This window comes from Equus asinus, chromosome 8 (assembly GCF_041296235.1).
Source record: "Equus asinus isolate D_3611 breed Donkey chromosome 8, EquAss-T2T_v2, whole genome shotgun sequence".
NCBI classification, from domain to species: domain Eukaryota; kingdom Metazoa; phylum Chordata; class Mammalia; order Perissodactyla; family Equidae; genus Equus; species Equus asinus.
The window spans coordinates 78781463-78794906 of NC_091797.1; the positions used below are offsets into that span (position 1 = coordinate 78781463).

Below are 13444 nucleotides of genomic sequence, written 5' to 3' on the forward strand. Positions count from 1 at the left end.
TCACAGATGAAGTAAGGGGCAAAGCAAAACCTTTTCGAACTTTATCAATTGTGAACTTGTTTGCTTCGTCTTTAATGTCTTCAATGGTGGGAAGATAAAGGTCTCTTGGGATGCCACCGTTCTCCTCGTAGAGGAACTCAACCGTCTGTCGGGCAATATCCACCATGCCTAAAAAATATAAGCGCACTGGTGACCCTCCCAAGAGTACACGATCTGCACATCAACCACGGCGCGGACTTCTACAAGAATGAAGAGACGGGACGCTCTCAAACAGTGTTTGTGGGAGTACATAGCCTGTTGGGGAAGGTAATCACGCAGTGTCTCCCCCTCGGAAACACAAGCACGAACGTGGAAAGGTGCAAGAACACTCCCTGCAGCACTGCTGGGAGACATAACTAAAAAGTGGAAACAGTGAGAGTATTTGTTAATACAGAATGGTTAAAAATGACGGTACATTATGATGCAGTCACTTCATTTTAGCTAAGTCAAAAGAACAAACCATAGGACAGATGGAGAGTGAGAAGAAAGTGACAGCAACATTCCTTTCTTACTTTCTGCATCTTTTGTACTGTTTGACTTTTACATGTTCCCTGTTTAAGAGAGACGGACAGCTACATCAACCTCTTCTATCTTGGCCTGGAAATCGCTCTGTTCCTCCTTCCCAGAAGGAGAACGCACCACTATGTTCAACAGCAACAGCCACTATTAATTAATAAACCAAATAAATGTCCAAAGCCCTGAAGGAAACAGCCTGTGGGGAGTACCGAGGTGGGTGCCACGGCCCCCGCTGCTGCCGCCGCCAGAGCTCCCACATTGCTCAAGGAGTTGTGGGTAAAAAACGAGCGCTGACAGCTTCTGCTTTCAAACAAGGCTTATCTCCACCACAATTATCTACCATTCCTTTATTTGCTGCCCTTGCTGTAATGAAAAGGCACAGCAATTTTCTGAGCACAGTTTTCTTACAAGGGGGCTACAATTAAAGAAAGAAGTGAAAGAATAAACAAGAAATGTGGCCTGATGTTAGAAGATTGTGGAAAAATAATCTTTGTGACACTTTCCAAAGAAATAGAGGGGAGGAGAAAAAATATTCTGCTGTTTACTAAGTAAGGATCCGGGAACATGGGGAAAATACGAAATTAAACCACGCACAGCACAGGGAGGGTTTCATTAACGTTCCTTGGGGGACCTGATGGCAGGAGGCAGACCCACCCTCACAGGAGGTGGTCCTTTGGGCACCACGGGCCATCTCCCTATCCTCCCTTCAGCCCCTGCTACCGCTATACTGAAGGAGGTCGTATTTGAAAGGCAAATGTTCTACGTCTAAATTAATACAGTCCAGATGATGGGCCACGGCCACAAGGATGGATCCCAAGGGAATGCCTTGGCAAGATGTGTGCCAGGGGCCGCAGGTACTGCTGGGGGAGGCAGGAGGCCAGGAGCCACCTTTAGATAATCGTTTTCCATGTGCTGTCCACACTTTTCTTCCTCTGAACTGGGAGCAGAGGAGGAGGAGGCACACTTGGCCACAGACACTCCAGATGGCTCTGGGACCAAACGGTAAAAGAGAAGAAAAAGAAATCCTAATTTAAGCAGAACTTACGTGAAAATACAGGCACAGCAACCAATGATCATGTGCAAGAGCTTTCCACCTCGATACTGTACAGTCTCTTTCCCCCTTTCTTACTGTCTCCAAAGCAGTGAGCAGCACCACTCTCCCTGAGCACACAGTGCTTCCTATTTCTAAACTCATGCCTGCTTTTGCAGAGCTAGCCCCAGTTTCAGCTTAACACCATGTTAGATTGGGCTACTCTGGCCACACAACCTGTGGCCTCCTGACCTGCCTGTGGCACAGCCCTCACCACAGTGCACTCTGTTGTTTCATTACCTGTGTCCCCCAAGGAGGGAGGTTCTGAGAGAAGGGACCACCCTGTCTTCTTCACAGAAGATTCCTTATGCCCTAGCACAGGGCCTGACAGCTGGGAGGTACTTGTTGACTGTAGGACTTGAACAGCTGAATGAAAGCAAATGAAACAGAGCCTGCTCACTCTGCAAATCAGGGACCTGCGCTGCTGCTTCCAGGCCAGGAGGAAGGAACCTGACTTTACCATTAGGAAGTGAAGGCCGTCTGAAAAAAGGATCTGTTCTGCAACCTGATAGAACGCCAAAAGGGCATTTTCTTTGAACTTAAACGGAGAGGAACAAATCATCTTTTTATTTCTAGGATCTACTATATCAGATTATGCTGCTCCTTTGCTTAAAACCTCCCAAAGGCTTCCCATCCTACACAGAACAAAATCCACAGCCCTTGCCAAGCCCGACGCTTCCTCCGCTCCCTCACATCTCATTTCCTGCTGCTCCTCCCTAATCCCCTCCCTCCTTCAGCTACACTGGCTTGGCCTTATTGCTGTTCCCCCAACCACCCAAGCTCACTCCCACCTGAGGATCTTCCTAAGGTTGCTCCCTCTGCCTGAAACTCTTAAGAGAGAAGAAAAGAGAAGAATATTAATTATCCTCCCTGGAATTTGGGTCAGCAGCTGAAACAGGGCTCTGATAAGAGCAGGAAGGAATCACATCACGTCATAGGATGTGTGGATTTTCCCACAGGTTAAGTACAAACAAGATCATTCCACTCTTATAGGTCTTAGCTTTGGGGATAGAAAGCATGAAAGAAAAGAAAGAAAGAAGTAAATAAATAAATAAATAAAACCCCCACAAAAATACATACTAATGAGTCCTGGCCCCAATCTGAGAAAAAGGAATTACTCCTCTATCACTGGAAATCTGGGACTTATCAGTTGGTCAAGGAACAAAGGTCTTTTGGTGGCTTTTCTCATGATTTGGCCCTAGTGTCAGTCACAACACAAGTTAAAAGAGGAGAAAGACTGCTGACACGGGGACAAAAACTAAACTCCTTAGACCACCTCAGACTGCCACGATGTTGGGAAAAGGCATTGCTGCATCTCAAAAAAGTAGGTATTTCACAAGATCAGGAAAAGCCTTAAAACAGAGATCAGTTATCTTCACTTAAGACTCACTAACAGTCCACTGTCTGGGGTCAAACTGTGTTTATTTTGCTGGAGAAACTGTGGTCATTGGGAGAAAAAGCTCACCATCATCATGATCACTGCGATATTTAGGACTATATTCACTGAATACTTACTGTATGCCGGGTACTGTTCTTAGGAGCCTCACCTGTAGTAACTCATTTATTTCTCACATACATGAGTTGGTTAACATTACTGATTCCATTTCAAGGGTGAGGAAAGCCCAGAAAGGTTAAGTAACTTTCCCAAAGTCACAACGCTGGTAAATAGCACAGCTGTGACTTCAGAGACCAAATTATTTAACCACCAGACCACCCAACTTCCCAATATAACCATCCCAGCTTCATTTCAGCAGCCCATCAATGCAAAACTCTGACTTAAACTGACAAGCAAAGAAAAGTCTGGCAATGAAAGCAAAAGACTGCAGAGTTCAAACAGGCACAGGTGGAAGACACTGTTAGGTCTGGCCCAACTTTAGACGAGCCCCTTCCCTAATTCACAGCCTGAGTTTCATCTAAACACATCTCTTCAAGTCCTGAAGGGAGTGCTTCAGGAGAACATAAAGCACCAGACCTAGCTGTAACGCGCCCTTTATCTGGTCCAGGCCTGATTTCCGTTCTGCTTCATTGCGGAAGCGTCTTCGGATAGTAGGAAAAACCTTGGTCTCCCATGCTTTCACCAGCAGGGCGTAGTGGTCCTCCTGGAAGGAGAAGGGAGACTCAGGAACAGAGAAGGAACTCCGTGCGCAGGCATCAGTCCTTCCCTAACTTACAGCTCTCATCCCACTCAAATGCTAGTAATAGAAATACTCCCTGTGAACCACCCAATTAAATACACCCTCAGATGCCAGGGGAGGCAACAGCTGGGCTGGGGCAAGCTCTTCCTTTCCGTTTAAAGCCATATAAGCATTTCACATGATCTCCAACTTATTCCTGAATTATTATCAAAGTTCTTCATTTCTCCAACACCCAACTCAATACTGGGCAAAGGAGCCCAACGGATATCACTACTGAAGTGTGGGTTAGAAAATGAACACTCCAGAGTCGCTGTTCAAACACAGTGACATAACTGAAAGTATAACAACTCCAGCCTTGCACACTCAGATCAAAATCATTCCTTGTGGCTTGTCCTGGTCACCAGGGTGCTAAGCAGATGCTGCGGGTCTCTCACCTGTGGGATGTCATCATCATCGTCGTCATCACTCTCATCATCTGCAATGGGAGGAGGGTGAGGGTCTGGGCCAGAGGTGATGAAATTCTCATAGCTGAGCTCTACTTTGTAATGACAGGAAGTGTCACTGTCATATTCTGTAACAAAGCACAATGATAGTGAATTCTAAGCAAGAGCAGTCTGAAAAATCATGAACTTCTCACTCTTGACAAATCAGATTCTCTTAATTTGTATGACAGAAGGACTCCTAGTACTTGGAGGGATTTTAAGGCTCAGAGCCAAGGAATAACTAATCATTTATAATTACTCTGAATCCCACAGCAGTTTTTATGGGTGTAATTCCTTCAACTCAGAGAAGAATTTAGAAAGTTCTTCATCATGAGAAAGAATTAAAGACTCTTAAAACAGTCTGCAAACCAGTATCCCAAGGGCCAAATATGGCCTGCAGATATTTCTGGCTCAGGAAGCGCAGTCTCATTCAATTTGATTATGAAATTTCTCAAACAATCAGGGAGGCTTCTTAGTGCACACCAATACATCCACCACCCGGACTCCCAGTTAGCATTTTACTATTATGACCTCAATTTTAAAACAGTTTAAAAAATGATCAACATTGTAAAAGTAGGAGATTTCATATAAAATTCTGGGGTTTTCAACTGTCTTATAAAGAGTGCACAATCTTTTGGGCTTCCATTTCCTTGTGGCAGTGTTCCACCGGCACTGAGTAGCGGCAGGCTTCCTGTATGTGGGGAATGTACTTTCCAGTCTGCCATGCGTCCTCCCGCTCCCCATTTTCTTCCATTGGGCCTGTTACCGGATTCCCGGTGGGCACTAGAGTGTGCCCAAGTTTAAAGGGATTTCCAGATTCAACATTCGCATTTCCAGGAAGCAGTAGGCCATGGGAGGAGGTGGCTTACGTTGCTGAGCAGTGGCCACAGCAGCAATCCGGCATGGTGGCCCATGAGTGCCCGGGTCTGATGCAATACTGGTGCCAGCATCATTGTCACTGTCAGATGCCATGGCAAAGGGCAGGGCCTCGAAGTTAGCGCTGATCTCTTCTGCCAAGTCGGTGCACAGGTCAGCGGCGTTGCGGTGGGCCTGCCCTTCGGCATAGGCAAACGGGCGGGAGCCAAAGTTAGCACGAGTCTTGGTGTTCTGGAAAGGAGATCAAATAAAGGCTCTGAAAGGACTTCTGTTTATTTATTTATTTATCTATCTATTTATTTTCAACACCCGGAGGCAAACTTCACTAAGCATCAAACACTAAGCACTAAGCGTCAGAAGCACGGCCCCAGCTATGGGACAGCACGTGAGACCAGGCAGAGGGCTGGCGTACCTGTAGCACAGGCACACGGAGCTCCGCACGAGCCCGCCCCACCTGCCGCCCCTCACCTCCCATTCTCATGCTCTCTGCTACTCACACACAGTGACCTGCCTTGTTTCCAACACTGTTCCTTTCTACCTCATGCCACTGCACACGCTATCCCTCACCTGGAACATTCTTTCCTCCAATTCTGCCTAGTTGAGACCAGTTAATACTCCAGACCTGGCTCAAACATCACTTGTTCCGGGTAACGTGGACATGATCAGATTTGTCTGGTACTTGCTTCCATTAAGTCCACAATTTTCAACCAGACTGTGATGGTTAACTTTATGCAGCTTGACTGGCCATGGGCTGCCAGATTAAACATTATTTCTGGGGGTGTCTATGAGGGTGTTTCTGGATGAGCTGAGCGTTTGAATCGGTGGACTCAGTAAAGGAGACTGCCCTCCCCAGTGTGGGTGAGCATCATCCACTTTACCAAGGAGAATTTGTTTTCCTTCCCAACAAGATAACCTGCCTTTTTCTGAATGTGAACCACAGGCCACATCCCACCAGAGACGTCTTCGAGATACGGAGAGAGGCGCTGCCCGCAGTATGTGAAGTACACCCGGCCCTTGGCTGGCTGCCCTGGAGGAGGCGGGGTCCCCTCGGTTCTCTCCCAGCCAATTCCTGCCACGTCACCTATGCCAGAGAGCAGGAAGCAAACAACACTTTTTTCCCCTTTTATTGACTCTTAAATAAACTTCCAAATTGCAATCAGTGTCACAAGGGCACATATCATTGACTATCTTTGTTTTTATTTATTTATGCCATCAGTTACAACTGACAAAGACATGAAGTAACTTACTGTATTTAAGTAAATATAACATAACACAACATAAATAAATAATTTTAAAAAGAGAAGTCAGAAACTATTTAGAAGAAGAAAAATGCCTAGTGTCTGAGTTAAGTTACTAACCACAACTACACAGGGAATTTAGCCTTTATTTTCCTGGCAGCCAAGACAAAAAGGGAAAACATTGGGTATGATTCTTTAAATAGAGGAATATAAGTTTTCCTCTTTTGATGAATGGAGGATTACTTATGGCATAAAGGTAAAAAGGTAACATTTTCTCAGTAAGTTTGTGGAAGATTTAGAAGTGGTCTTAAAACTATAATTTAAACTTCAATCCACAATGTAAACTAAAGGTACACCATTAAATCACATTATCTCCCCTAACTTACATGTATTTAAGGCATTTTGGCAAGAAGCTAAGATAACACAAGATAAGCTGCTTTCTGCTGAGGTGACAAGATACTGAGATAGAACTTACAGGACCAAGAGGAACATGTCCCCTATATTAGCATTCTTAAACGGGCTGCTCAGGCCAGCTGCTAACATACGTCTATCCACTGTAAACTCTCCAGTAAGTGTATGCAGCTCCGTGACTCTGTTCTGAGCTGAGAGTCTCACATGCTTTAGTCTCATACCACTAACATGGGCTTCCCAAGGCCCGGGGACCTGTCATGGTTCAATGAGCATCTGCTGATGAATGGACACCGAAAGTGTTCGTATAGAGGCTGAGATTCTGTTGTTTGAAAAAGTAAGTTCCCGACTCCCACAAAGAAACATTAAGAAGAGCGGAGCATGTGTGCCTGAGGTCCAGTCCAAAATTTTTTGAAAAGCCAAAATGTGATCAAACAAAACAACAAATGACAGCAGCAAACAAATAAAAACCCAGAATATGTTTCCCCTGCCCTCCCCACATCCCCCTTTTGTGCTTAAAGCACTTAAGTAAGTACTCAGCTGAGATGTCAGAGTTATACTCCACAAAGTAAGAGAGAAATAACTTTGCCAGGAAATTATTTCCAAGTCACAACTTGGCCACAACTGAAAACACTACACTCTCTGGAAAAGTGCAATTTAACAAGCAGGTCCATTGAGAACAGTGATGGTACAATTACTCCCAGTCATAAGGCGTTATCCATTACACCGAGTGACTCAGTATGTCCCATCTAAGCATCGCAGATCACCTATCACATAAAACAATTTCAGTTTTATCAGAGATTATGTTAAGATGTACTGTCTGAAAATAAGTAACCACCATGTTTGGCTGCTTCTAATGTCAAGAGGACAATGCCTTTATTTTGTTGCTACTACTGGAGCAGGAAGGACTGATCCCAACGTATCTACTATACAGATCGAATTACTTATACAAAGGCTCTAGAAAGGAGGGGCAAAAGAAGGATTTTGTTTTTAATCGGATTGACTGTGTGACTATCTATGAAACATCTGGGCAGAATATCTGTTGAAGCTGGACCAGATGTTTGGGCTACCAAGAGCACAGTCCACAGCGCGCACCTACTGACAATGCATTTCCTGAGTACCTCACAGCTAGTGGCAGAGTTCTCTGGTTTTGAAGCAACGTATCTGCTCATCAATGAAAAGCTGATGAAAGACCAAACTTCAGAGAGAAGCAAAATCTCAGATTTTTTTAATAATGAAGGAATTAAAGTCAATGTGACTTCTAAACTACCAAAGGGAGGCTCTAAATGATAACGGCCTCACAAAATGAGAGTCTGGTGTAATCTAGGGGACAGCAAGTGACAAGTACTTGGTTTTCACTAACAGACAAATTGCTCATTCCCAGTGCTTTTATGTAAATTTAACCTATTTAAACCAAAACCTGGGAACAACAGAAATACACAGGGTAAAAAAAAGCTTCTACCATACTCACCAGGAGACAGTGTCACGTCCAAGCGAACGCTCTTCCACTGTAATAAACTGGAGCCATTGTAGTGCACAGCTCGGCCATTGCTAGGAAAAGACCAAGGGAAGTCAAAGACAAGGCTAATCGGCCAACACACAGGCAGTTAAGCAGTGAATGGGCGGAGGGGTTCCAGTAGCACAAGAGTAATTAGAAGAGCAATCCTAAGAGCTGTTCTTTCCCTAAACATGATCATATTTCCAACTGAAATTTTATACATTTTGGGGGGTAGAGATTATAATTATATTATTTTATATACTTTACTATTAAATACTAAATACTAAATAAATACTAAATAAATAATTTATATATATTTATATATTTTATATAAATACTATCAAATACTAAATATTAAATAGTAAATACTTTAGTATTAAAACATCCCGACCCACCACTTTTTTTAAAAAAATAACAGGGATAGCAGCCACTTACTTATGGAAAAGACAAGTGCCCACTGGATTAGTCCAAGCCCCATCTCGTTTCTCTGCTTCTGTAGCAAAGCCAAAGGAAACTATTGGTCCAGTGTCGTCATCAGTATCTCCATAGGAAACAATTTCAATTTCCCAGTAAAAAGACGGGGCCTGAAGAAACACCAGAAGTGGGCAGGCAATCAGAGGGCTCAACTTGGGCCCTTTAACTTGCTTTTTCTTTCAAATTTGAAGGAAAGAGGCAAAAGAATGTGTCAAGTGATTTCTCACCTGAACTGGCAGTGGTGAGGTGGCATAGATGAATGTGCCCCGGGGCAGACCACCCCCAGCACTGGGGTCAGCCAGGAAGGTGACAGAAGTAAGGTGTGATGAGAACATGCAGGCTCGAACAGGCGGAAACACTCGAGAGGGGCTCCAAGTAATCTCTTTGGGCTATATTGGGGAAAAAACCCTCATTCAACAGAATTGCAAACACAAATTCTTTTACTCTCCCAAAGAACAAAAATAATTTTTATCTAATGATCTTATAATATAGGTACATATATATATTTTTAAAAAGTGCATTTTTCTCCCCAAAGGAAGCTTCTCTTTATTTAAAAAGAAGGCATTCTCCTTCCCTATGCCCAGTCCTGCCCTGTAGAAATAATCACTCTTTTAACTCTTTTAATTGTTAATTCGGATACTTACCTCTAGATTTCTTCTTCTATACTTATAATGCTATTTTTAATATCTCTTTAAGATATCGTTTATCCTCTATTATGACAAACAAGAGTTGAACCCCACATATCTGTCCCTCCTTACACATGTACACACACGGTCCCTCACCCGCTTCTACTCCCAGGGCAGTTACAGGATCAATTTTAGTTCAGTCAGTACCCAGAATTTATACTACTATGACTTCATATTCAGCTCAAAGCTAAGAAGGAGTAATACGGTTACACTGTTTTTTTTTTTAGGTCCACTGCCTCACTTTTTCACTTTCATAATTTTTAATAAGTCTAATCATAAAATTTCAAGCTTCCCTGTCAGATAAAAGCATACGTATTTTTAACCCATCAACTTTACTTTTATCTTAAAGAAAGAACTGACAGATGCATGTAAAGAAGAGCTCTGAGGATGTCTGGATCACTGTTAAGGTGAGAACTGGAGACGATGCAGAGGTGCAACAAGAAAAGCCTGAGGGTGTACTGAGGCACAAGTACACGCTGGACTATGAAGTTTCTGTTGATTGACAGGGAAAGGTACTCAGCACCTCCAGAGGGGAAAAGCTGGGTACGAAACAGTATGGAGAGCTGAATCCATGTTGTTAAAAAAATTATAGGTAATACATCACTTTAATATGTTGACAATGGTAACTGGAGATGTTGAGATTTCAGGTGACATTTTTTTCTTTTATATATTTTTAGCTTTTTATTTTTAAACAATTTCCAATCTAGAGAAAAAGTGCAATACAGTAATTTTTGTATACTCTTACCTAGATGCACTGATTTTTTTTTAAATATAATTCACATAACATATAAGTCACCCATTTAAAGTGTACTATTCAGTAATTTTTAGTACATTCACAGAGTTGTGCAACCATCACCACAATCTAACTTTAGAACATCTTTGTCCCCCATTTTTATCCTACCCATTAGCAGACAATCTCCATCGCTCTCTACCCTCAGCCTCTGGCAACTACCAGTCTGCTTTCTGTCTCTATGGATTTGCCTGTTCTGGACACTACACATAAATGGAATCACATAAGTGGTCTTTTGTGACCGGCTTCTTTCATTTAGCATAACTTCAAGGTTTATCCATATTGTAGCATGTGTTACTACTTTGTTACTTTTTAAGGCTGAATAATATTCCATTATATGGATCTACTCCATTTTATGCATACATTATGCATGTATTCCTCAGTTGATGGACAATTAGGTTGTTTCCACTTTTTGGCTACTATGAATAGTGCTGCTAAGAACTTTCACAGATGTACCAATTTTTAACATTTTGCCACTTTTGCTTTTTGATCACTCTCTTTCTCTCTGTATATATACTCATTATTATGAGATAGGCTACAGATCAAAAATTCTGAAAAGTTTCTTTTCTGTTATCAATAACATAGAAATTATTTACAAACTAATGAGTTCTGCTCCTCTGCTGTAATCTGTCAATATTCAGAATGTCGAATCAAGGTGCTCTGACAGAGCATACAGCTCCAAATGGCTTTGCAAATGAGCATCCTGAATGCTACTAATGCGCTGCTCGGCACTCTGACGCTGCAAGCTGCAGCCGGGCAGGAGGTGCGGTGCACTGCAGAGGGCTCACCTGTCTCCGGTCGGCCTGCAGGGGAGGCGGTGGGGGCCGAGCACAGTCGCGGTAGAGCATCCTCAGCCGTTCACACTGCACCTCTACAACTGCTAGTCGCTCTCCTGGAAGGGGATATATTGAATACATGAAATAAGTCCTATAAGCCCCAAGAGGGCTCCAACTCTTTTGGAGTAGGGTCAAAGCAATAAAATGCTTAGAGAGATTATTCAAATTCTTACAAAAGAGCATATACCCTGAGAAATCCTTGTCTCCTATATGTAATTCAGCAGCACAGCAATGTGGTCAAGCACATGGGCTCTGGAGTGGGGCTGCCTGAATTCAGAATCTGGCTCCATTACTCAATATTTACCATCTCACTTCTAATAACAGTGCCTGTGCCTTACAGGGTGGTTATGAAGATGAGATGCAATGACACAAGTTGAGCCTTTAGTCAAGTCCCTGGCAGAGGGCAAACACTCAATAAATGAAAGCTTTACTATCATCTAATAAATGAAGGCTACTATTCTTACCATCCAAATTGGTTTTTTAAAAGTCTAATACCTAGTAAAGATTTGCTGTGAGCAAGGCACAGTGCTAGATGTTGGGGAATACTAAGATATAAAGCTGGGAGGAGAGAGAAGATGTGTACATGCACACACATACAATACAGAACACAGTACAAGGCTGTAGCATGTTATTGTGTGAAATAAGGCACAGACACAGGTACAGATGAGTGAGCGATGACTTTATCCCAGGATCCAGAAAGGCTTAATGGAGACAGCATTAAATTAGATAAAGAAAGAAAATACAGGATTTCAATAAGCGGAGATGGAAGGGACTTCTGGGTGGCTTGACACTATAATAGTTGAGTCAGGTGTCTCAGGAATACCTCAAAAGACACACAAAAATTAGTTCAAGTGGATGTAAACAGAGTCAAATAGATAAAAGACCTTAAAAAAGCTACAGCTAAAACTATAAAACTCTCGGAAGAAAATAAAGATGTAAGTCTTCATGACTTTAGATTAGGCAATGGTTTCTTAGATAAGACATCAAAAGCACAAGCAACAAAAGAAATTTAGATACACTGGACTTCATCAAAATGAAAAACTTCCGTGTTTCAAAGGACATTTTTGGGAAAGTAAAGAGACAACCCACAGAATAGGAAAAAATATTATAAATCACATCTGATCAGGGACTAGTACGTTTAGAATATGTAAAAAACTGTTATAACGCAACAATAAAAAGACAAATAAGCCAATTAAAAATAGGCAAGGGATTTGGATAGACATTTCTCTAAAGAAGATATAGAAATGACCAATAAGTACAAGAAAAGATGCTCAACATTATTAGTCGTTAGGAAAATGCAAATCAAAACCACAGTGAGATACTACTTCACACATTCTGGAGCAGCCATAATCAAAAAGACGGATAATGCAGTGTTGGCTAGGGTGTGGAGTAATTGGGACCCGCATATATTGCTCATGGGAATGTAAAACGGTGCAGCCACTTTGGAAAACAGTTCCTCAAAAAAGGAAGCAGCTCCTCAAAAGTTAAACATAGATTTACCATAAGACCCAGCAATTCCCTCCTATATATACCCAATGCAATGAAAAATACTTGTCTACACAAAAACTTGTAAATGAATGTTTATAGCAGCGTTATTCATAATAGACAAAAAGAAGAAACAATATAAGTATTTATAAATTGATCAGTAAACAAAATGTGGTCTGTGTATACAATGGAATGGTATTCAGCCATAAAAAGTAATGAACTACTGATTCATGCCACAACATGGATGAACCTTGAAAACATGATGCTAAGTGAAAGAAACCGGACACAAAAGGCCACATATTGTATGGTTACATTTATATGAAACATCTAGAACAGGCAAATTCACAGACACAAAAAGCAGACTGGTGGCTGCCAGGGGCTGGGGGGGTTGGGGGGAATAATGGGGAAAGACTACTTAATGGATATGGAGTTTTTCTTTTTGGGGGTGGTGGTGAATATGTTCTGGAATTAGATAGTGGTGACGGTTGCACAACTTTGTGGATATATTAAAACCCACTGAGTTGTACACGTTAAAATGGTAAATTGTATAGTCTGTGAATTACACCTCAATTAAAAAAAAAAGATGTCTTAGGAAGAATAAATGTAGTCCCATAAAAGTAAAGCAGAGAGTTTGTTTAGGATAGTAGGAAGAAAGACGTTGACTAAGACCATCCCTACAGACAGCTAAACAGCTAATACAACCCAATGATATGGATGAGACAGCGACAGGAAAGATGAGGCAAAGATAAAACAGAGTCAAAGTGGAGGCAGGAGTGAGGCCTGGCCACGAAGTGTGTGTCCGGTGTCCTTTATTTACACCTGGGGGGTACAAGCCCAGATTTGTGCTTCTCAATGGACAAATCAAAGAGGGAAACTGTTCCATTTCAAGCT

At 42.3% G+C, this 13444-nt stretch overlaps 1 protein-coding gene across 10 annotated transcripts in view; it reads right to left on the bottom strand.

Moving 5' to 3' along the window:
- Positions 1–13444, bottom strand: part of HECTD4 (HECT domain E3 ubiquitin protein ligase 4) — a 186251-nt gene that overhangs the window by 38889 nt on the left and 133918 nt on the right. For all 10 annotated transcript variants that reach the window (XM_070516101.1, XM_044775849.2, XM_070516099.1 and 7 more), the window contains exons 45-53: positions 11021–11124; positions 8984–9145; positions 8718–8866; positions 8256–8335; positions 6056–6219; positions 5132–5369; positions 4215–4351; positions 3618–3744; positions 31–168 (exon numbers count right to left, since the gene is read on the bottom strand). In XM_070516101.1, coding sequence (XP_070372202.1) covers positions 31–168; positions 3618–3744; positions 4215–4351; positions 5132–5369; positions 6056–6219; positions 8256–8335; positions 8718–8866; positions 8984–9145; positions 11021–11124 — 1299 coding nt within the window. The remainder of the gene's footprint in view (positions 1–30; positions 169–3617; positions 3745–4214; positions 4352–5131; positions 5370–6055; positions 6220–8255; positions 8336–8717; positions 8867–8983; positions 9146–11020; positions 11125–13444) is intronic.